The sequence below is a fragment of the Vombatus ursinus genome, unplaced genomic scaffold (assembly GCF_900497805.2).
Source record: "Vombatus ursinus unplaced genomic scaffold, bare-nosed wombat genome assembly UNPS02008961.1, whole genome shotgun sequence".
Lineage (NCBI taxonomy): Eukaryota > Metazoa > Chordata > Mammalia > Diprotodontia > Vombatidae > Vombatus > Vombatus ursinus.
In genome coordinates, this window is record NW_020948739.1 from 11172131 (window position 1) to 11194683 (window position 22553).

The following is a 22553-nucleotide window of genomic DNA, read 5'->3' on the forward strand; positions in this document are numbered from 1 at the left end:
TAAGAACTTTTTCCCTTTATTATCTCATATTCCAACATAACAAGTGGTCTGAAAAAACCATAATAAATTTTAAACCATTAATGAAAGGTTGGAAATTCCTATTCATTCAGTCCAAAAGATGTGATTAAATGGTTCTTAGGGATATGATATGCTACCATGTGGATAATACATTTAGAATTAGAAGAAATCATAGAATCATAGCTCTAGAGCTAGAAGTCATCCCTGCAATTCCTTGTTTTGTAGATGTTTTATAGATACCCAGAAATGTTAAATTGGTAGTAAGTGACAGATATAGGATGTACCCATGACATCCCACTCCAAATCCAGCATTCTGTCCGTGGCATCATAAAAGATATCTGTTTCCTCATATGTAAATCAATGAGGTTAAATAGAGTTATCACCAAAGACTCTTCTATTTCTAAAATTTGGTTCTGTCACCTTATAATATAAATAGTAACATTATGTAAAATTAGAATTGACTCAAGATGCATTCTGTCCTCTAATCATAATGATGTGATAGAAGAATGTATCTAAAAATGAGCTAATTAACTTGTTTTATTGGAATATGCATTTTAAGAGTACTGATGCTTAAAGAAGGTAGATGATTAAAGGGAGAAAATTGATTAACATGAAATGATTGGGGAGAAATTATAAAAATATTTTCATTGGAAAGAGTACTTATTTATGTGTTCTTGTTGTTTACCCTGATAGAATGCAAGCTTTTTGAGGACAAGGACTTTTTGTGGGAGGCGGGGAGTAGGAGTGTTTTTGTATCTCATGTGCCTACCACAGCACCTGGCACAAAGTTGGAGCATAAGTGCTTATTGAATTATTGATTTATTGAAAAGAAATGGCTAAAATTCTAAATTTGAATAAATAGCAACTTATATAATGCTATAATAAATAATATTTATTTGATTAATATACTTAATTAAATTCATTTTAAATTTTTAATGGATAGAATTTTGGTTATTGGTGTATTCTGTGAGTTTTAAGAGAAGCACATTGATCTATTATAAAAGTCACTATACCTGTAGACATCATATGAGAATTAAAGGTAGTTCTCCAGCTTTTTAAACTAAGTATTTTATTACTCAGTTTATTTGCTGTCACTAGAGCTTCCGAATATATGAGACGATATGCTATTTCTTATTAGGCTATCATGTTTCACATTTTATTTAGAGAGAACAGTGACACTGAATTTAATATGATTTAATCTAGAGGGAGGAAAAAAAAGACCATGGATGTGACTTAATAATTTATTCGTATAAAGAGTTATTGTGATGAAGATGTTGATCAGTTGACCTTTTTAGCTCCAGAAAGAGAAGTTAAATTAGTTCAGGCCTTCTCACCTCTCTCCTGAAATTCTCTAACAGTATCCTAATTAGTCTTCTAACTTTACCCTATCTGTCTGTCTGTCACCTTTCTCTCTTTGCCTTTCTATTTCTCATTGAATCTGGCCTTCATGTGGCTTACAAAATAATCTCCCTAAGGCCCAGGAAAGTCTAATCTGGGCACTCCCCTGCTGAAAAACCTTCATAGATTCCCCATTGCTTCTAAGAGAAAATAAAAATTCCTTCACCTGGCTCTCCATAATCTGTTACATTCTATATTTCTAGCCTTACTTCATATTATTCCCCATCAAAAACTCTGTGTTCCAGGCAAACTGAACTACTAGCCATTCCGCCAAATCCACATTATTTTTTCTTACAGAGGGGCAGTCTCCATACACTGAATGCTCTCCCTCCTCATTTCCACCTCTTGGAACCCCTGCAAGGCTCAGCTCAGGTGCCAACTCAATCATTGTTAGTGGTATACTATCCTCAAATTACTTTGTTATTTTACTCTATGTACATTTTGTATCCCCATAGTAAAGTGTTAGTTCCTAGGAGGTCAAGGACTATTTCAATTTTATATTCCTAAATCCATAGCTTTAGTAGTCATTTAATAAATGTTTCTTGAATTGAACAAAATTAAATATCAGAAATGACTTCTGGTGCTACTGATGATAAAACTCTCTAACACTGATTTGTCAAGAGAAGACTTCATTTTTCGAGGCAGAGTATGGAATCAAGATCTCTGGAAATCTGAAATAAAAAGATGATATTCTTGAATGGTTAGGCAAATTCCTTTCTGAACACAGGAAATTGAACTAGATTTTTCTATAGTAGTCCTTGATATATGTATTATTTACACAGATATCTTATTTGTGATATTCAAATCGGTGCTGTTTGCCTCTAATAACAAATATCAGAGCTGTGTAACCCTGGGCAAGTCACTTAACCCCAATTTCCTAAAAAAAAATATAAGATTTTTAAAAATTGATTTTCAAAACTGTTTTACTGATGCTGTCACTTCCTAAGGACCTCCCTCCCCAAACAAACATGTTGAGTTTTTATAGCAGTGGTTTTAAAAGTACCTGATTTTTCATATTTATGTTTTTAGAGAAACTTTAATAAGAAGATAAATAACACAGTTATTCATACAATGGGAAATTTCTGTTATCAGGACTGGAAAGCAAGGCATTGAAACTATGATGAAAAAATAAAAAGTGAAAGGTAACTTGGTGCTTGCTTAAATGCTGCCACTTTTCAAGGATGCTTGTGTCTTTACTTTTATCTTCTTTTTCCAAGTTAACTTTTTTTTTTTATAAAAAAAAGTAGGAAGAGAAAGGTATAATTTTACATTTTCGCAGAAGCTGTTGAAATGTAAGGCTGTTTTGTGGCTTGATGTGGAAAACTTCCACATCTACTTAAGCCGCAAGTATGAATAAGGAGAATAATGTGAATTGTTTGGAATAATGCCTCTAAATTGTTCGTAGATGCATAATTAGTAACTTAAAAGTTTTCTAGTAGGTCACTCATTTCTGAGGAGTCAGAAATGGTGCATCTAATTATCTGTCCGCTCCAAGCGAAGAAAAGGAAGAAGAGGAAAGAAAGGAGTCGCTGGAGGGAGAAGACAAGTATTAATCCTGGGAGCTGCTTTTCTGAGTTCTGTGGCTGCTGCTGCTACCACCGCAGCCTCCTCCTTCTGATTGGTGGGGACAGCAGCATCAGCATCTCCCCTGTGCTGGAGAGTGGCGAGACACAGAGCTTCAGCCTCCAGGAGCCTATGCTCCCTCCAGCACGAGACCTCTGGGTATTCACCAAGAGCCACAGCAGTAGCTGCCCCTGCTTCGTCCTCCTACCACCACAGGAGAGAACCCAGTAGTCTTTGGATCTAGTCCCAGAGACTGGGGCTGAGAACCCCTGCGCTCCGTGACCGCTTTCTAGCCCGGGTCCAAACTCAGGTCCCCGCATCCCAGCTGCAGCTGCCGCCGCGCCAGCCGCCAAGACGCCTCGAATCTTGTACCGCGGGAAAAGCGGGGCCTCTTCCAAGATGGGCCGGCAGGGCTTGGGGAGCAGTGGCACCACGGGCCGTTCCATGCAACGCTCCCAAAGCCGGAGCAGTCTTTCCGCATCTTTCGAAGCACTGGCTGGCTATTTCCCCTGCATGAACTCACTGGAGGAAGAGGAAGGAGGTGGGTGAGACCCCTAGCCCCAGACTTCATCTCCTCCAGGAAGTCAGTGTTGGTGGCTGGGTTAAGGGGAGTGGAGCAGAGGGGACTGACAGAGGAAGTAAAATTAAAGAGTAATGACCTAATTACTCTGGCTTTGCTCCCTGCTCTCCCAAAAGAAGCTGTACTGAGTACGAGAACCCCTGAAGGTGCCCACTGAACTTCCAAACCCTGGATCATGCTAGCAAACCAGGACAGATATTGGTAAATCCTCATGAGATTCGTGTGGTAGAGTTGGGAAACTGCTCATTGCTGCCAGTCAAGCGTTAATACCAAGTGCTTTCAAGTAAAATGAGGGTGGAGATGGGAGAATGGATGACACTGACTAGGTTTAAACCAGCTTAATATCCATCACGAATACTCAGCCTCAGATTCCTCAGAAAAAGTCCAAATTTTTTTTTTATTAAATGATATGCATCTGAATTATTAGACACAATAATCCAATTATCTCCCTCTGTCTTTGAACCATGCATGTCATACTGATTAGGCTAATGACCCAAAGTATTATTTGTTGTGTTATGTTCTTTCATCGTATAATTTTAAATTATTTATGAAGTTCATAGAGCTGAGAAGTTTCTCTTTATTGTTATGAGCAAATATTTCCATTTTTTTTCTTAGCAAGTAGCAGACAGATTGAGCTAAGAATTCAGTCAATATTATGGTTAACATGTATTTTAAACTCCAAATACATAGACAAAGTAGTGGTAATGTATGTATATATCCACATATTGAAATTTATGTAACTAAGATAGTTGTTAACATTTCAGCATTTATATCTTATATGAAGTCTTAAAATCAGTGCCCACACAAATTAATAGTAATTTTCTGCTCAGGAAATAAAAAGTGAGCTGTGATTGAGATTTAGAACCCCTATTCTTAAAAAAAAAAAAAGAAAGAAAGAAAACACAAAAAAAATTGTTGAAATGAAATGGTTTTCTAACCATTATTTAGGAAAGTGGTCTCTCCCTAGTAATTTTTGACTAGTAGTAATGCCTAAAAAGCTGTCTTCTTAAGAATTGCTTTTGCTTGCTTTACTGGACTAGCTTAATTCCATCTAGCCTCTTGACTTACGAAATTTAATGGAATTTCAATTGGTTTTAAATAAGTATCTGTCAGACACTAGGATAACCCATTCTTTCAGAATAAATATGCTTCCAGTTTTAATTTTCATATAAATAAATTGTTATTAAAATTTATAATTTTATATTTTAATTTCATTATAAATAATATCAGGAATGTCCTATAACAAAAAGAATTAAGAAAATCAAATGCAGACTTCTGTTTTGCTGATTTAACTTATTGGTAAATTATCATTTGCATACACAGCATATATGCTTAAACTTGTTACATCATGTTTGGAAACATTTCCATGAATTTTTTTTCTGAAGTTGTAAGGTAAGGAGAAGATCAGATTATAAAATGTATCATCACAATGATATCTTATTTGGACCAGCAAGAATTTTACCAACAAGTGATGTTTTCAAAATGAAAAGAAACCATCCTCTCCCAACCTTGACTCATATGGACTAATCTCAGAGGAGATTCTAACAGCAACACTTAGAAAGCTGTCATACTCTGAAAATTTCTTAGGATGCTGTGGTGCAATACCACAGAAAGAGAGCAGTCCTTTATAAAGGGATTGGTAAGATCCCTATAGTAGTATCTAGGTAAAGATTAGGTCTAGGCTGCTAAATATATTTTTTAGTTTAAGGCAATTGCTCAAACCTTGAACCTCAGCAAAGTGAGCCTAATCTTCTTGGAGTTTGAACACCCTATTACTATTTATTTAATATGGCAACACCTCCACACTTTCTGAAAGTACTGAATGAAATATATATATTTTAAAATTAAAGTTGTGTAAAATTCATTTAGTTTTTGAGATTTACTTGCCATCCCTTGGGATAACATGGAGGCTAGTAATGACGTGTTTGTTATGAGGTAAAGGTGAAAATTCTTTGGCCCTAGAAAGGAAGACAACTTATCTTACTTTTATCATTTTGATTATTTTCTTTTGGAATAATAACCTATTTAATTTTAAAACAAGAGAATATACTTTTGTATCTTCTCCAAATGTAGATGTATATGTCCAAAGGTGTTCTCATCTCCTAGCTCAGTAATTTCATTTCGTTTTTTGGAAGAGGATAGGTAGTAGTTGCCAAAAATCAGAAGTTCCAAGAAATTTGTAAATAGTTTCAGACCTCAGCTATCAAGAACTTTCAAAGCATGAGTCATTCCAGATAGCCATATTTTCCAGATTGTAATAATAATGATGATGATGATAATATATATAGCACTTTATTATTTTCAAATTGCATTACATATATTATTTCATTTGATCCTCACAATAACTCTTTGAGAGAAGTAGCCTAGATATCATTTTCCTTATCTAATAAATGAGCAAATTAAAATTCAGAATCTTGTGGTTTATTCATGGTCCACATAAGTGATGTGTCAGCTACAGAATTTTCACCCAGGTCTTGCCTAAATAATTCATCTTACTTCCTATTAGCTCAAAGTTCACCCCCCCCCCTTTAAGTGCTAAAACTTTTTTTAAAAGTTAAATTAGATTATATACTTTCCTTCTTGAGCATACTTAATATAATTTAACCTTTTCTCTATGACTTGGAATAAATATGAACATTAGTTATTGTATCATTCTAAACCTATTAGAATAGTATATTTGCCTCCATGCTAAATGAGACCATATTGGAGTGCTTCAAGTTCTTATCTAGTCTGATTCTCATTGTATGGTGGATTTCTTTTTTTTTATATGTCCCCTGCCAGACTGTGGTCATTTTTCACTCCTGTCAAGATATTTGCATGTAGCAGGCTTTTCCCTTTCAAACTTTTAATTTTTGTGGGAAAAACCAGGCAACTAGGGTTGTTGCTTTGTGAGAAAAGTAAATAGACTCTGCCTTCTTTCATGTGTGAATTTTGTGAGGTATAGTGAATGGACTTTGTGACATTTATTTTATTTTCCTCAAATGCCTTTTTCAATTACTACTGCATTTCCAGTTGTATTCCAGATAGGTGAGGCTGACAGTTGAATTCTGGGTAAAAGTATTATTGTATTATACTTTCTTTAATCTTTTAACTCTTAATGAATCATTAATCATGAGTGGCAACATGGTATAGTGGAAAAGAGAATTGAATTTGAAGTCACAAGGACTTAGGTTTGAATCCCAGTCCTGCTAATCACTGAATCTGTAACTTTGGGCATGTTCCTTCACTTATTGAGACCACAGACTCTCTTCTATAATAATGAAATGGTTTGATTAGATGATCTCTCAGACCCTATCTAACTCTATAATCCTTTGAATGTATAATTAAAATAAGTCTGAAAAGTTAAAAAAAAACAATTTTATTCAGAAGTTGTACACATTTAAAAAATAAAACTAGAACCCAGATATCAGTTGAAGAACGTAAAATGAAGATAAAATGATACTTAGTGCCCTCTATCTCAAACAATTTTATATTTAACTACTTTATATTTATTCTTTCTACATTTACTTGGTGTGCACACACAAATGTATATACATATATTTAGGTGTGTATGCATATTTATACACATGCATGCATAAATGTATAAGAATATATACATGCATACATACATACATAACTTTGTTGTCTCCCCCATTGAAATGTAAGCTTCTTGAGAGTAGGATTGCTTCCTTCATTGCATTTGTATCCCTAGAACAGTTAGAGCAGTGCTGCCACATAGCAGATGTTTAATAAGTAGTTTTGTTTGGTTAATTCACGACTTTTACATATTTAATTTAATTCAGGAGGTTGTCTATATCTCATATATCTTCAGAGAACTCACTGAAAATTTACAAAGACAATGTGACTTATCTGCTCAAGATTCTTTTTCAGTTTAAAGGTATTCATTGCATAGCAAATTCTTATTGGTCAGTAAGGAACATTTTCTAGATTTGCTCTAGATTTTTAATATATACATTGTACTAAAATAAGTTTATCATTCCTTCTTTATATGTATGTTTACATGTGATATACATACATATATGTATGTGTGTTCCATTCCAATGAAATAAAAATATGAAAAGATACATCATCTTTAGAGGTAAAGGATTTTGTCTGAAGATTTAGTTTGTATCTCTGAAGCACAAAAGAAGAGCCCATATGCATTACCCTCTCTTAACTTTGACCATCCCTGGATCTGATGATTAATATAGTTGTAACCAGCAATTCTGGTTTTCCTGGAAAAACAACAACAACTAGGCAATGATAAATAAGATACCGTGCTAGGTATGAGATTTTGTGGTTTGTCCTTCGTTCTCGGGGAGATGATGACATGACTTGCAATTGACTTTGATTTGAGTGAGCCTCACTTTCTCCTCCAGAGCCATCTGGGTCCAGTGGCCAGATATCAGTCAAGATGACAAAGTGGCCCAGAATGCAGTGGGAGACCTTGGCCTTTTTAAGCTCAGGTCTTTTTAAATTCTGACTTTGTGTGAGGTAACGCCCATTTAGTAAATGGGCCTCTTTAAGAAGTGAGTCCAGTTATTATTTACATTCACTCTGAGCCCCGAGGGCCCAAAAAATAACCCTTCAGTGGTGCTCGGGCAAGGACCTATTGTCCAATCAATGAGATCCAGAGTGAATAGGGTTAAGACTTGGTCTTTGAGAAAGAAATCTAGCCAGTAAACCCCAAGTTAGCTAGATAGGTTTTGGCTATGAAAATTTACCTTCCTTTGAACAGAATACCCTCAGGTAAGGGCATGATACTAGAGGAGAAGAGAGGAGAGGTGAAGAGAAAAAAGGAGAGGAGGGGAGGGGATGGAAGGGGAAGAGAAAGGAAGGGAGCAGAGGGGAGGTACTGAATTGCCCAACTGGAATTTGCCAGCAGGGTTTCTGTTTGGGCAGCTCGGACTACTCACAGATTGTGTTTTGTTCTTCCTTCTCCAAGAGGACCATGACATCAGGGAGGTGATGATGTGACCCGCAATTGAATTGGATTTGAGTGAGGGAGGGCTGTGCAAAGTCACCAGCTTCACTTTATTCTCCAGAGCCCTAGGTATGAAAATACAAAAGATAGATATTCAATGATTCAACTCAAACATTTATTAAATAGCTACTTCATGAAGGGCATCACACTAGGTACTATGAGAGATATAAATTTTAGTTAAGGTAAAATCCCTATCCTCATAGAGCCTAGAGTCAAGTAGTGGGATATAACAGAAAACTCTACTGCTAAATACATTAGAGGTGCAAAACAGTGTGGTATTGAGGTAAAAGGAAAGAAACTATCTACAGGTAGGATCAATAAAGGTTTCATGGAGGAGTGAGCATTAGAGTTGGATTTTAAAGACTGAGTAGGGACTCAACAGACAAAGAAGGTATGGGAGGAAATTCTAGCCATAAGGAATAGTGTGATCAGAGACACAGAGATATAAAAATCCAGAGTAGTATTCAGCAGACAGAGAATAAACTACTTTGGCTAGAGTGTAGAAGTTTGGTGAGGAGGAATGGGGAGTAAATCATACTGGAAAGGCAGGGCGGTGCTAAATTGTAGAGTGTCCTGAAGTCCAGGTAAAGGAGTTGTAAATTGGCTTCCCAGGCAAAATGTTTCTTATCTTTTTTTTAAGCAGAGGAATCACATGACCAGATCTACACATAAGAAATATTAATCTGGCTGCAATATAAAGGACAAATTAAGTGTGGAGAGAATGAAAACAGAAAGCCTTGACTATTTTAAGAGTCTAGAAAAGTGGTGAAGAGGGGCCTATTTTTGGTGGTATCAGTAGGCCTAGAGAGGCATACAAAAAGATTCATCAGAGGTGGAGTTGACAGAGCTTTGTTAATTATTAGAAATGAGAGATCAGTCAAAGGAAGATTCAAAGACTGCACCAAGATTCCACTGTGGATAGAAGACTTGGTCTGTGGTCCACAGAGAGGAATAATAAAGTCAAAAGGAGGAACAAATCTAGGAAGAAAGATAAGCTAAAGTTTTTGACGTGTGATTTTGAATTGCTGTTGGGTTAGCAAGGTAAAGATATTCTATAGAAACTTAAAGATCTGGTACTGGGATACATAAGAAAAAATGACTAAAGTGTCAGATTTGGTGGTCAATTTAATGAAAGTATAGTTATAAGACAGATAATAAGTAGCAGTGTCAGAATTCAAATCCAGATTTTTTTTTCAACTCTAAATCCCACGTTCTTTTCACTATACAGTGCTGCTTCTCTCTCTCTTTTAAATATTATTTTTATTCTGAACTTAAAGACTAAATAGAATGAACATTTCCTTATACAAAGTACAACAGAAATAGGACTATACATGAAACCATAAATCTCTGTTATGTGCAGCTTGCTTTTCCTTTTAAGTATGTAATATATTTGACATATAACTTTCAGTCCTACTTGTCTGTTTTCTTCTAGCCTTCTTTGTCTTCTCTTCTGTGCATAAAAAAAAAATGGACCACTTTACTTTTTCTTTTACTTTTGGTAACTCTATCACTAGCTTCCCTCGTCCTTCTAATCCCCATGTTCTCCTCCAGCAATCAATCAACAAGCATTTATTATGGCTTCCTATGGTTGAGTCAATGTGCTAAGTACTGGGAATACAATGTCAGAAACAGTCCCTGCCTGTAAGGAGCTCACATCTAATGGGAGAAATAAGAGGCCAACAACGAAGTACATAAAAGATGTATTTGGGGTAAATGGGAGGAAATCTCAGAGGGAAGGCACTAGCACTGGGCTGAGGGGAGAAGAGGTAGAGTGAAAGGTCTCTTGCAGAAGATGGGATTTGAGCTGTCTTGAAGGAAAAGAAAAAAGAAAAGATATGAACTCTTATGACAGGTATGCAAGTCAAGGAAAACAAGTTCCCATATTGTCTATGTCTAAAAATGGCTCGTTCTGCACCTCCTGTAAATACATGTGTACATACAAGATATATGCAGTGTAGATTGAAGGTAATCTCAGAGGAAAGGCACTCTGAGGTGAAGGGAGAGGAGGAAGAACAAGAAAAGCCTCTTTCAGAAATGTAGCTGAGTCTTGAAAAAAGCTAGGAAATTATTTCTTTCATCATTTCCTGTTGTGCAATAATATTCTGTTAAATTCAAACGTCATAATTTGTGTAGCCTATTCCCGGTTGTTGTACACTCCCGTAGTTTCCAATTCTTTTCTATAACAAAAGCTGATACATATGTGTGTGTGTATATAACATATATACAATACATATATAAATTGTTACTCTCTTTCAGTTCTTTGGAGGTATATACTTAGAAGTGGTGTCTATCACTGGTCAAAGGATAAGCACAATTTAGTGACTTTGGGGGCACTGTTCCATATTGTTTTCCATAATAGCTAGTCCAAATTTCCACCCACCATCTTATCTTCTTGCAGCTGTTCCAATGATTATCTTCTTCCTTTTTGTCACCTGTGCTAATTGGATGCATTTGAGGTAGAATATCAGAGTTTTGTGTATTTCTCTAATTAGCAGTGATTTGGAACATTTTTTTCACGTGGTTGTTGATAGGTTTTTCCCTTGCAAACTATTTGTTCAAATCCTTTAACCATTTATGTACTAGGAAATGCCTCTTACATGAAGCTTTTCAAATTATCATTACCTAAGTATCATTTCTCACTAAAGTCAGAACTTAGAATATCTCTCAGCCTCTTAGTGACTTAAAATAATAAAATGTTTAGAGTCAGAGAGACTAAGAGATCATGTGGTACAACCCTCATATTTCAGAGATAAAGAATAAATGTCTGTAAGTTCTCTCTCCTGTCTAACATGCTTTAATTTGTTATTAATGAGACTAAGGCTTAGTAAGGTTAAATAATTTGCTTAAAGTTGTATGCCAAATAGTGACAAAGACAGCATTAGTGACAAGCTGTTCATTATTGTTTGAAGATACTTCACCAAATCAATTAATGAACTTAGTTGTTTTTTTGTAAATATGGAATAGATCTAATGAGCCATGCTCAAATATTAAAAGCAATATGCAAATGAATTTCTAGGCTTAGTATATACAAGTGTTACCAATGGTTAACACTGAGAAATTGAATATTGGTCAGGATAAATTAGTTTATATTAAGGATTTGGCACTATTAGTTTCAGTTGAAATTTGGTTAGTTACTTATGTGTTCAGAAATCTTCATAAGATCCTATTCTATTGTGTCATTGTGGTGTGAAAGTGGGTTATGCCAGTGGAATACAAGCAGTGGCAGCCTCTATTATGCTAGAAAGACTCTAAGCCCTCTCCTAAAACAGACTGGCTGCTTTCTGAGGACCATCCTGGATAACTAAGGAAAAGTTCATTACCAGTATACTGACAGATTGATGATTTACTCTTTGGCCATACCAAACCGTGAAACAAAATGCAAAATGGTACTATAAGTCCTTCAGCAACAGAAGAATTATGGAAAGGGAGTCAGAGGGACCTAAGAATTATACAAATTTTTAAACAATCTGTAAACTGTAATTCAGCTGTTGATACACTGAGATACTTGTCCATTGACCCTTTAACTCTGCTAGACAAATAGAATTGTATTAATTGACATTCTCTCTATTAATGAAACCATAAAATAAAAGGGAGTTACTGCTAAATGGAAAAACAACTCATACATTCTCCTTGAAGAAGCAACTAAAGGAGTTGGTTGTATTGTGTATACAAATGTAATTTATTGGGATATTTGATAATCTTGTTGATAAGTGTTTTTTTTAAAGGTCACTATGAAAATGTTCAGCTTACATATCAACAATACTTGCAGTGTATGAGAAGGTAGAGAAATTCCATGAAGAATTTGATAAGACCTTCAAAATTAACATACTTTGATACTTTATGACTTCAATGCAAAGGGGGTCCTAGGAGAGGATTGCAAAAAAAAATGTGAAAAATATGGTTCTGGAGTAAGAAATTATTTCAAAGACTTGTATACTACACAAAGTAGATAGACATCATTATAATCACAATCAACTGAAAGGTTTTGAGAATGCAAGATTCTATTGTATTTATTTGATGAATATAAAAAAGCATTTGATTTTGTAGAGGAATATCCTGCCTTCTAGGCTTTCCACTAACAAAGTTCTCCCATAGACATATCAAAATATAGGACTCCCTGAAAAATATAAGTGGTCTTCTGATTATAAATGTCAAATGAAGCATAAAATGTATACTTGCTAAAGATATTTGCTGCTTACATGGAGGATATCAATTCCCATTAAGTAATTAACAGATATTTCATATCTAACTTTTCTAAAATTCTATGCAAGTTGTTAATTTCTTTCTTGTTTAACTTCTTAAATTTATTGAGTCCTGAAAGGGACACATTGAGTTAATATACTATTATAATTTTGCTGCCTATTTGTAGGCAATGCATCTTTTTTTCTTGGGTTCTGCTTTCTAATCCATTCTGCTATCTTCCTCCTGTTTTATAGATAAGTTCATCCCATTAATATTCACACTTGTGATTTTTTAATTCTATCTTTCCCTTCATTATGTACTCAAATTTTTTCATCTCTTTATCCTCCTTATTATAAAGAAGAATGTGGGGGGGAAGGAATGACATCAACACTAGTAATCTATTATTAAAGCAGTGTGATTTCACCTTTTGTTTCCCCTCCTATGTTCAGATTTTGGCTAAAACATCTCTAGATGTTTTCCTTAATAAGTAGTTTTTTAAATTAATTTTTTTGTTTTTATATCACCTATATTTCTTCCTGTATCCTCCTTCAGAGGCATCCTTTATAACAAAGAGAAAGAGAAAGAAAAAAAATCAGTAAAAGCAATCAACACATTGAAACAAATCTGAGGTTATGTTCCACACCCATGGATTCACCACCTCTGAAAATAGAATTTTTCATGGACTCAAGTATCATGTTTTGTCTTCTGTTAAAAGTTCTTTATTCTAATATTTTTTTCATAAAGAGGTCTAAGTTCACTTTTTATTTCTTTCTTCATTGCTTTGGTCTATTCTTGAAATCTTCATTACCAAACCATTCCTTTTGCTGAGGTTCTACTTTTATTTGGATTTACCTTTTCAGCTTCTCTTAACCTGTAGTATTTCTTTATTGAATGTTTGTTTATATCTCCAGCCTCAGTTCCTAAATCAGAACTTTGTGCCAAGACCAGGCTCTTCCCCCTCCTATACTTATATATAGGTTGGCAACCCCTGCCAACCTGCAGCCTAGATGCCAGTGATCTGTCACAATTATGGATAGAGTGGTTAGTACAAGGTCCTGTCCTCTGTTGCACTTCTTACCTTTTCTTGTTGGTCTTGGCCCCATCTCAGTCTCCTTTGCTTTGTGCAATGATCAACTGCTATCTGACTCCGTCCCCTACTTTAACCCTGACAGTTCCTAACCAGATGTTAGCAATTGCAGTGGTCTTATGCCCCCTGGAGGGTCTTTGGTATGGACTGCCCAAGTGTTGCACCATCTCTCTCTTATGTCAGTTATTCCCATGATCTGGTCTTGGATCCCAAAAGCAATGGTAGCTTCAGGCCCTGAGTCATATACATCCTGCTCTGCCCCAAATCCTTGCTGTGACTGTCCGACCAGGGTCAAGATTGTGTTGGCTACAGGCTCCCTGGCTGCTACTCAGAGCACCCACAGGCTTATAGTTGTCTTCTTATACAGTCCTATAATAAATAGTTGTTGTTGTTGTTTGTCCTTCATTCTCAAAGAAGACCAATGATATCAGGAAGGTGATGTCTTGACTTGCAAGTGAATTGGATATAAGTCAGAGCTGTGCTAAGTCATCAGTTTCTCTCTTCCAGAGTCATTGGAGTCTAGTGGCAAGACATAGGTCAATACAACTGGAGATGGCCCCAGATTCAGTGACAGACCTTGACCATTTTAAGCTACGGTCTTTCCCAGATATGAGTTTGTCTGAGGCAATGGCCATTTAGTAATTAAAGGGTAGGTAAGAATTGAGGCAAAAGATAGCATCCTTTACCTTCACAAAACAATCAGTCTAGGAAGGAAAGACCCTCAGAATTTCTGGCCAGAACAGAAATAATTGCTATTTACCTGATTTACTTGCATTTGCCTTTCATCTTATTTGATCACTGTTTCATCTGGTACCCTTTTAAATCCTTATTTGTATGTTTGTTAGAGGAGCTAGACTCGGCTAGTTCTTTTCATATTGTCATCTTAACAAGAATTCCATCTCTGCAGTGACCAGAGGGACTTTTGACTTTTTATTGGCTATCCCTGTGCCTGAAACATTTTACCCCCTCACCTTCACCTCTCAGAATCTCTTGCTTCTTTTCAAAGCACAGCTTAGGTATAACCTTCTGTAGGAGGCCTTTCCTGATCCCTCTATTTATTAGTGCTATTTCTCACGTGACCCTCAAATTATGTTTGGATTTCTTTTTATGTTTTTACTTTTTTTCATGAGATTTCTTCCCAATAGAATGTAAACTCCTCAAGGGCAGAGGCTGTTTACTTTTTGTCTTTCTATCCCAACTCCTTGGATAGTCAGCTCCAGTCACATAGCATGGCTGCAACAGATTCTTTTCCAATGAGGCTGAACACCTTTGGGAAATTACTGAGTTCTTTTAATGACCCCCAGACTTCTCCCTAGGATCAAGAACCATCTTTTTAAATAACAGCGTCCTCCTGGTAATGTTGTATGACTGTAATCCACAGACTAATATAGTTTCCAAAGAGCTGAAATTTAGAATCACCCAAACAGCAATGGAGAGGTTCTTAGTAGGCATGAGCAGGCTATGACATATTATAAATGAAAATTGGCACAAAAAATTAGAGTGAAGATTATCATTAAAGAAATGTTTTATTGGGGGGAAAAGTACAAACAGATGGACCAGTCATGTAACAAGAGTGAGGGTTAAATGATGACTATCTTTGTGCTCCACTAATATCCATAAAGTGTCAAGGGAACAAAGGAAGGCCAAAGCATGTGGGTACACCTTCAGGTGGATTTGTGAGAGGACATGGAAGAGAGTCATACAGGCTTGCCAAGGATGGATTGTGATCTATATGACTGGAAAAATACCAACATCCATGAGATCATGGATCCAAAAGAGTAATAAAACTTCAGTTGAATATTGGTTAATTACCAAATTATTTTTTTCATGAACCTTGAAGAAATTATTTCTAATGGATTTTGTTCTATGTAACATTCCATTCAAGTATCTGTTTAATCTTGGTGCTAATGAGAACTTCTCATCTTTTCATTTTTTTTCAGTATGTCATGGAAAATGTCCAACAAATCTAGGGCATTTATTTGTGAGCTTTCCATTTTATTTAGCAAAAGTAAAAATGGCCATATTTACTAATAAAATTATCATATGGAATTGCTACATAAAGAATTCTATTCTATTATAGTATTTATACTATATTATATTACCATATTATACCATATATGATACTATATTATTTATACTATATATGTATACCACATTATTTATGTATTTTTCACATATAAAGGAAAGATTTAATTGCCTTATAATTGTAAGTAATAAAAGATAATAATGATACCCTTTAAACTCATTTTTACTCCTTCAAAATATGTAAGTTAAGACTTAAAATCAATTATTAAAATACTTATGAGAAAAAACCTTAGTGGTAATATAGAATGTAATAACAGCACCTTATATTTGTATGATAGTTTCCAGTTTACAGAGCATTTTTGTGAATATATCCTTATAATAATATTATGAGGCATATTACAGGTAGGGTGGAAGTTATTTGTCTCTGTTTAATGAAAAAGGAAATTGTGGTTCAATGAAGACAGAGAGGGTCAGTGACTTCATCTCAGTCCCACAGCTGGTGGCAGAGCTGAGACCAGAACCAAGATATTTTGTCTATTAATCCAATGTTGTTTTTTTACTACACTGTACTATCTCCCTAAATATAGTACTTTTTTGTAATTTTATAATTTATAATTATATTATTATGTATAATATATATAACATCTATGTTCATATATTACATGTATAATTTATATAATTACAATTTATAATTTTTATAATTTTCAGAACTTTCCTATAAATATGTCATTTCATCCTCAGAAAAGCTCTCTGGACTAAAGAGGGCAAGCACCATAGTGTGATGGAGTGAGCACTCTCAATGGAGTGACCTGAGATTAGTTCTAGCTCTGACTCCTTCCTGTTGGCTTTGAGCAAGGCATTTGCCCTCCTTGGGCTTCATCATTTTCATTCATTCATTCTTAGTTTCATCATCTGTAAAATGAAAGTTGTTGGTTGTAATGGAATAAGTTCTTGCTCAGCTTGAGGTCTTTGATTCTATGACCTCTCTTTTGTATGTGAAGAAACAGTTCAGGAACATTAACTAATTTGTCAAAGGTCACATGACTACTAAGTGGCGGGACCTGGATGAGAATTTTGGTCTTCACCTTGCTCCTAATTTGCCGTCCTTTCATACTGAGAATATTTAATGGACATGTTTTTTAAAAGATCAGAATGTTTAAAATATTCCATAATAAAAATAGGAGAGGGGGTGGAAAATGGGAGGAAGGGAGAGGCAAGGCAGAGGCACAACTTTATCAGAAAGAGACTAGAACTGGTAGTTTTGTGAATCTAATATGTGGCCTTGATCTGTAGTTTTCTGTTCCATTAGTAGTGACATAAGCAACTGTCACAGTGATTTGATTCAGATGAACTCAGAAGAACTGTTGGAAATCAGCTTTCAGCTTCCATTAATTTAAACTATAAGTATAAATGAACAGTATAAATGAAATTGCCAAATTTTGTTCTATTTTTTTTTAAGATTTACTGTTAAATTTTCAGTGACTGCTTAATAGTTATTGTAAAAAAGCATTGATGGGTACAACCACATGTCCGCTTCAATGTAAGTCACTAATTATATTTTAGTAACCCCCAGGCCATTAATGGCAATAGATTCATGCCACATACCTGAAAGTATGTATTCTTACTTGTTACAGATTTGCAAGAATAAATGGATGCTAATCTTTCTTTTTCCCACTTATGAACCGTTATGTTTTCATCCTTTTATTTCTGAAAATTTAGGAGATTCTAGGGTTTGGGTTTTTAAGTGCAAGAGGAGGAAAGTTAATAGCATTAGGATTCAATCCTTCAATTTTTCTATAGGAACTATTGTGTTATGAGATTGAGAAACAGTTTGATTAAGACATTGTATTTGAAACAGAAGAAACCTGAGCTCAATTCCTCTTTCCTTCTTTATGAGCTGTGTCAACATGATGGGCAAATTCTTCCACCTCTCTGAATCTCAGTTTCCCTGATACATAATATATCAGTGTAAAATGGAAATTATAAGGCCCGTAGTAACTACCATTCAGGGTTATTGTAAAGATCAAATTATATAGTATATGTAAAGCATTTTGTAATACTTAAACCACCATATAGATATCAGTTATTTTTATCATAAGCTCTGTAAAGACAAGGACTGTTTTATTCATCTTTGTATCCTAATATCAACTAACACAACAAATGTCTAAATGAATGAATAAATCAGAACCTTGTTTCCATTCTTCAAAGCACAAATTGTATATGAAAATCACATATATTTGAAATTTCTCTCGAATTTCCTATGCTGCTTTCTTCATCAGTGAATTGTGGTAGTTTTATACCATTGATGCATTTTAATTAAATTGTCCCAAAAAAAGAATGATGTAAGTAATCTGTAAGAACTGTTTAAGATAGTTAAATTGTAAAAGTTATATTGTTAGAGGTTTCCTCAGTAGGAGTTCTATGTTGAAACCAGGGGTCCAGATAAAATCCTGAATTTTTTTCTTTAATGCAGTATTTGCTACAAATTATAAATCATAGTAATTAAGGTTTTATATCTGAAAAATATTATTTTTACATGTGCAGTTTGTTGTTATAATATTAGTAAAATCTACATTGTGAATTTAAGTTAAATGTTTTAGTCAAGATTTTTTTCATCCTTTTATTATTATCATAAAACTCACAAATACACAGGCAGTCCAGACACAGACCCATTAAATTTAGAGCTGGAAAGGATCTTAGAAATCATCTAATCTAACCCTCTTACTTTTGAGATTAAGAAACTGAGCTCCAAGAAGTGCTACTTAGGTTAGCAAGTAGCAGAGCCAGGATTTTATTACAGATCTTCTGGCTATATAATCAGTGCTCTTTCTACTAGATGCTACTTGTAAAGCTCATACAAAGCACAAAGAACCTAAAATAGCTTGATTAGTAATTTAATATTTGTGGTCAAAATTGTTGTTCTACTTTTCGGTTTTCAAATATTGTTTGGGGACATTGGGCTTCACAAAATCCTACTCTACTGCTTCATCTCAGCATGGAAGTAACTCTAGGTTCTTAAAGACTGTGCCAATGGAACATAAGCTCTGGGAAATTCTACAGTGCTGGATAGGTTTCAAATATGATACCAGCAACAGATCGAGTCTGCTTTCTGAGGAACAGCCAAGTAATTAGGTCCAGAGAGGCTCATCAACAGTGGCCTGGTCACTTGAAGATGATTCCTTTGGCCATGGCAATACATGGACCAAAAATAAAATGCATAAAAGCATTCCATCCTGGGAGAATCTCTTCTACTTTTGCTGAGAGAGTGTCAGATAAACGGGCAGATGGTACTGAGAATTATATGGTTTTTGGAGAGTCTACAAACTTTAATTTAGCTATTGATTCTCCAGTTATGACTTCTGTCCAGTCACTATTGGAAGATCTTAATCAAGTCAATCTTTACAGTCTAACTATAAACAAAACCAAGACACAGAAGAAATTTGCAACCAATTGGAGCATGGGTCATAACTTTTCTTTGCAAAGGCATATAAAGGAGTTGGTTTTATCATAAATCCAAAGACAACAAGAAACATCATTTCATGGGATATTTCTTAATCTCTAATTGCGGTGCTCAGGATAAGCATTTGCAAAACAACTACCACAAAAATAATTATAGCTTATACACTAATGTCTGTTATATAAGATTAATTGACCAATGAAGAAGACAATGTTGTTGTTCAGTCATTTTCTAGTCATGTCTGGCTCTTCATGACTTCATTTGGGGTTTTCTTGGTAAAGATACTGGAGTGATTTGCCACTTCCTTCTTCAGCTCAATTTACAGATTAGCAAACTGAGGAAAAAGGGTTGAGTGACTTTCCCAGGGTCACATAACTAGTAAGTGTCTGAGGCTAGATTTGAACTACAGAGGAGTCTTTCTGTCTCCAGGCCTGGTACTCTATCCACTGTGCCACCTAGCTGCAAATAGCTTCTAAAAGCTGAAATTTTTTAGAATGACTATTCTCTAATTAATTATTATATTAGGCCCCTACTATATGCTGCTATTTTGTCCCTGGAGATACAAAAGCAAAAAAAAAAAAAAAAAAAAGAAATATCATGGAAATTCAAATCTACCAAATTAGACAATGTCTACAGATATAAATAAATGTATAGAGAATGTAAACCCCCCCCCAAAAAAAAAGACAGGGTAATTTTAGGAGAGGTGTACATTAGCAGTTACAGTCAGGAAAGACTTCATGTATAAGGTAATGTTTAAGCTAATCTGAAAGAGAATGAGGAGTTTTTCCCCCATCTCCTTTTCCTTTCCTCTTTTCTTTCTCTTTCTTCTTTGATCTATTTGAGGTATAGACCTGGTAGTGATATCACTGCATCAATTATATACACAATTTAGTGATTTGGGGGGCATAGTTCCGCATTCCTTTTCAAAATTGCTGGACCAATTCACAACTATACCAATCATACGTTAATGTAACTGTTTTCCTGCAGTCTCTTCAAGAACTGTCATTTTTCTTTTTTATAATTTTTGCCAATATGATAATTGTAAGATAGAACTTCAGAGTTATTTTAATTTGTGTTTCTCTAATTTTTAATGATTTAGAGCATTTTTCATATGACTATTGCTAGTTTGTTTTTCTTTTGAAAACTACCTGTTCATATCTTGTGACAATTTACTGTTAGGGAATGACTCTGATTCTAATCAATTTGGATATAAGAGCTTTAGTAAAGAAACATTACACGAAGATTTTTTCCCAGTTACCTGTTTCCCTCCTGATTTTAGTTGCCTTTTTTTATTTACGCAAGAACTTTTTAAATTTATGTAATCAAAATTATCCATTTTATCTTTTATTATCCTCTAATTCCTCATTTGTTCATGAACTCCTTCACTGTCTATAGAAATAAGAATTAATTTCATCCTTGATCATCCAATTTGTAAATAGTATTATTTTTTATGGCTAAGTTATGTATCCATTGAGAACTTCTCTTGCTATATCATTTGAGATATTGTTCTCCACCTAATTTTTGCCAGACTTCATTCCAGTCTTCCCAGAATTAGGAATGAATGAATTTTTGTTGAATTGTCTTTACACTAGTTAGCTATGGTCTTGGGTTTGTTGAACACTATGCTACTCTTGATTTGCTTCTGTAAATTTTATAGTTAATCTGTTCTACTGATTAACCTCTGTGTTTCTTAACCAGTACCAAATAATTTTTCTGGTCTAGTTGATCTGGTACTGCTATTGTTTCACATTTTCTTTTCATTATTTCCCTTGAGAATATTTACCTTTTATTATTCCAGAAGAATTTGTTATTTTTTTAGCTTTATAAAATAATCCTTTAGCAGCCTCTAAATATTAATTTTGCTGCATCATGTAAGTTTTGATATGTTGTCTCTTTTTGTCATTTTATTCTATGAAATATTTCAAAAAATAAAAAATTCAGACCTTATTAATATAAAAAACTATTGACCTTTATACTTTGTTTTCTACCTTTTTAACATTTTTATGAAAATAAGATATGTGGTTGATCCTGATTGTTCATAAATTCTGTATTTGCAAATTCATCTATTCAGTAAAAATTTATTTGTAATTCCAAAACCAATGCTTATGGTATTTTCATAATAGTTTGTGGAATGTACAAAATGGCAAAAAATTTGAGTCACCAGACATTCACGTTCCCAGCTGAGGTCAAAAAAGGCAATACACTGCTTTTTTTGTTTCAGCTCTCATATTGTAAACAAGTATCCTTTTTGCAATTTATTTAGTGACTTGTTTTTCACATTTTTATTCTTTTTATTGGTGATTTCATTGTTTGAAATGGCTTCCAAATGTGGTGCTATGGTACTGTCCAGTGTTCCTAAGGGCAGGAAGTCTTAGAAGTGCTCTAAGGAAAAAACATGTGTTTTAGATATGCTTCACTCAGGCATGAGTTACAGTGCTGTTGACCATGAATTCAAGATTAATGAACTGTTTAGGGAGTGTCATGACTTTGAACAAAAGTTCAAATAAAGTATTGTCTCTTTTTAGTGATTTCAAGGATTTTTGACATATTCTTATGAAATACGTTGTTGGAAGATATCCTTCCTGGTACCGGTGTACTCTGCTAAACAAATGTTTTTTCATAGTTAACAGACAGTAAGCAGAGTGGGATCTTGTGTTCTATACATCCTTGATTCAATTGTATAAATTAGTGATTTCGTCTATTGTAGAATATTATCTATGAAAGCCTACCTGATCTTTTCAAACCTTTATCTGGGTACCTTCAATATATGAATCAGTTAATCTCATAAAAATATTGTAGAAATGAGAAAGTGGACATAAAGGTCAGTAGTTTTTGTTGGTAGCAAAATGTTTTTAGAATAGTGTGATAGATCCTTTCACCTATTAGGCAAAAACTATTATAATGAGTTGCATTTGGATTTAATATTTACTATTCATGTAGCCAAAAGGCTTTGGTATTGAAAAATAGGATATTCATATCTGTTGTTTATACATTTACTGGACAAGTGCTATATCTTCTGTAAAATTTCAATGAACCTTATTAAGTGACTATCTTCTGTTTATGCAATAGAACCTAGAAGTCTCTTTTTATCTAAAGATGTGTTTTGCGTCTCAGAATGGGAGAGGACTGAAATGGTCATGGGCAACAAATAGGCCACAGCATATTATCAATATAGCATTGTGCAAAGGTTTATACTATCCTGAAAGTGTTGCATTGAAGATGGGACTGGTCCTATAGGAAAAACAATGAATAACAAATGGAAAGACTGAGTGCTGCAGTG

At 34.5% G+C, this 22553-nt stretch overlaps 1 protein-coding gene across 35 annotated transcripts in view; it reads left to right on the forward strand.

Moving 5' to 3' along the window:
* RIMS2 (regulating synaptic membrane exocytosis 2) overlaps positions 1-22553 on the forward strand; it is an 850283-nt gene that overhangs the window by 818604 nt on the left and 9126 nt on the right. Inside the window, exon 1 of one of the 35 annotated variants that reach the window (XM_027849926.1) lies at positions 3379-3520. The exons of the other annotated variants lie outside the window; for them this stretch is intronic. Coding sequence (XP_027705727.1) covers positions 3379-3520 — 142 coding nt within the window. Of the gene's footprint in view, positions 1-3378; positions 3521-22553 lie in introns of those variants that run through there. 35 annotated transcript variants of the gene reach the window in all.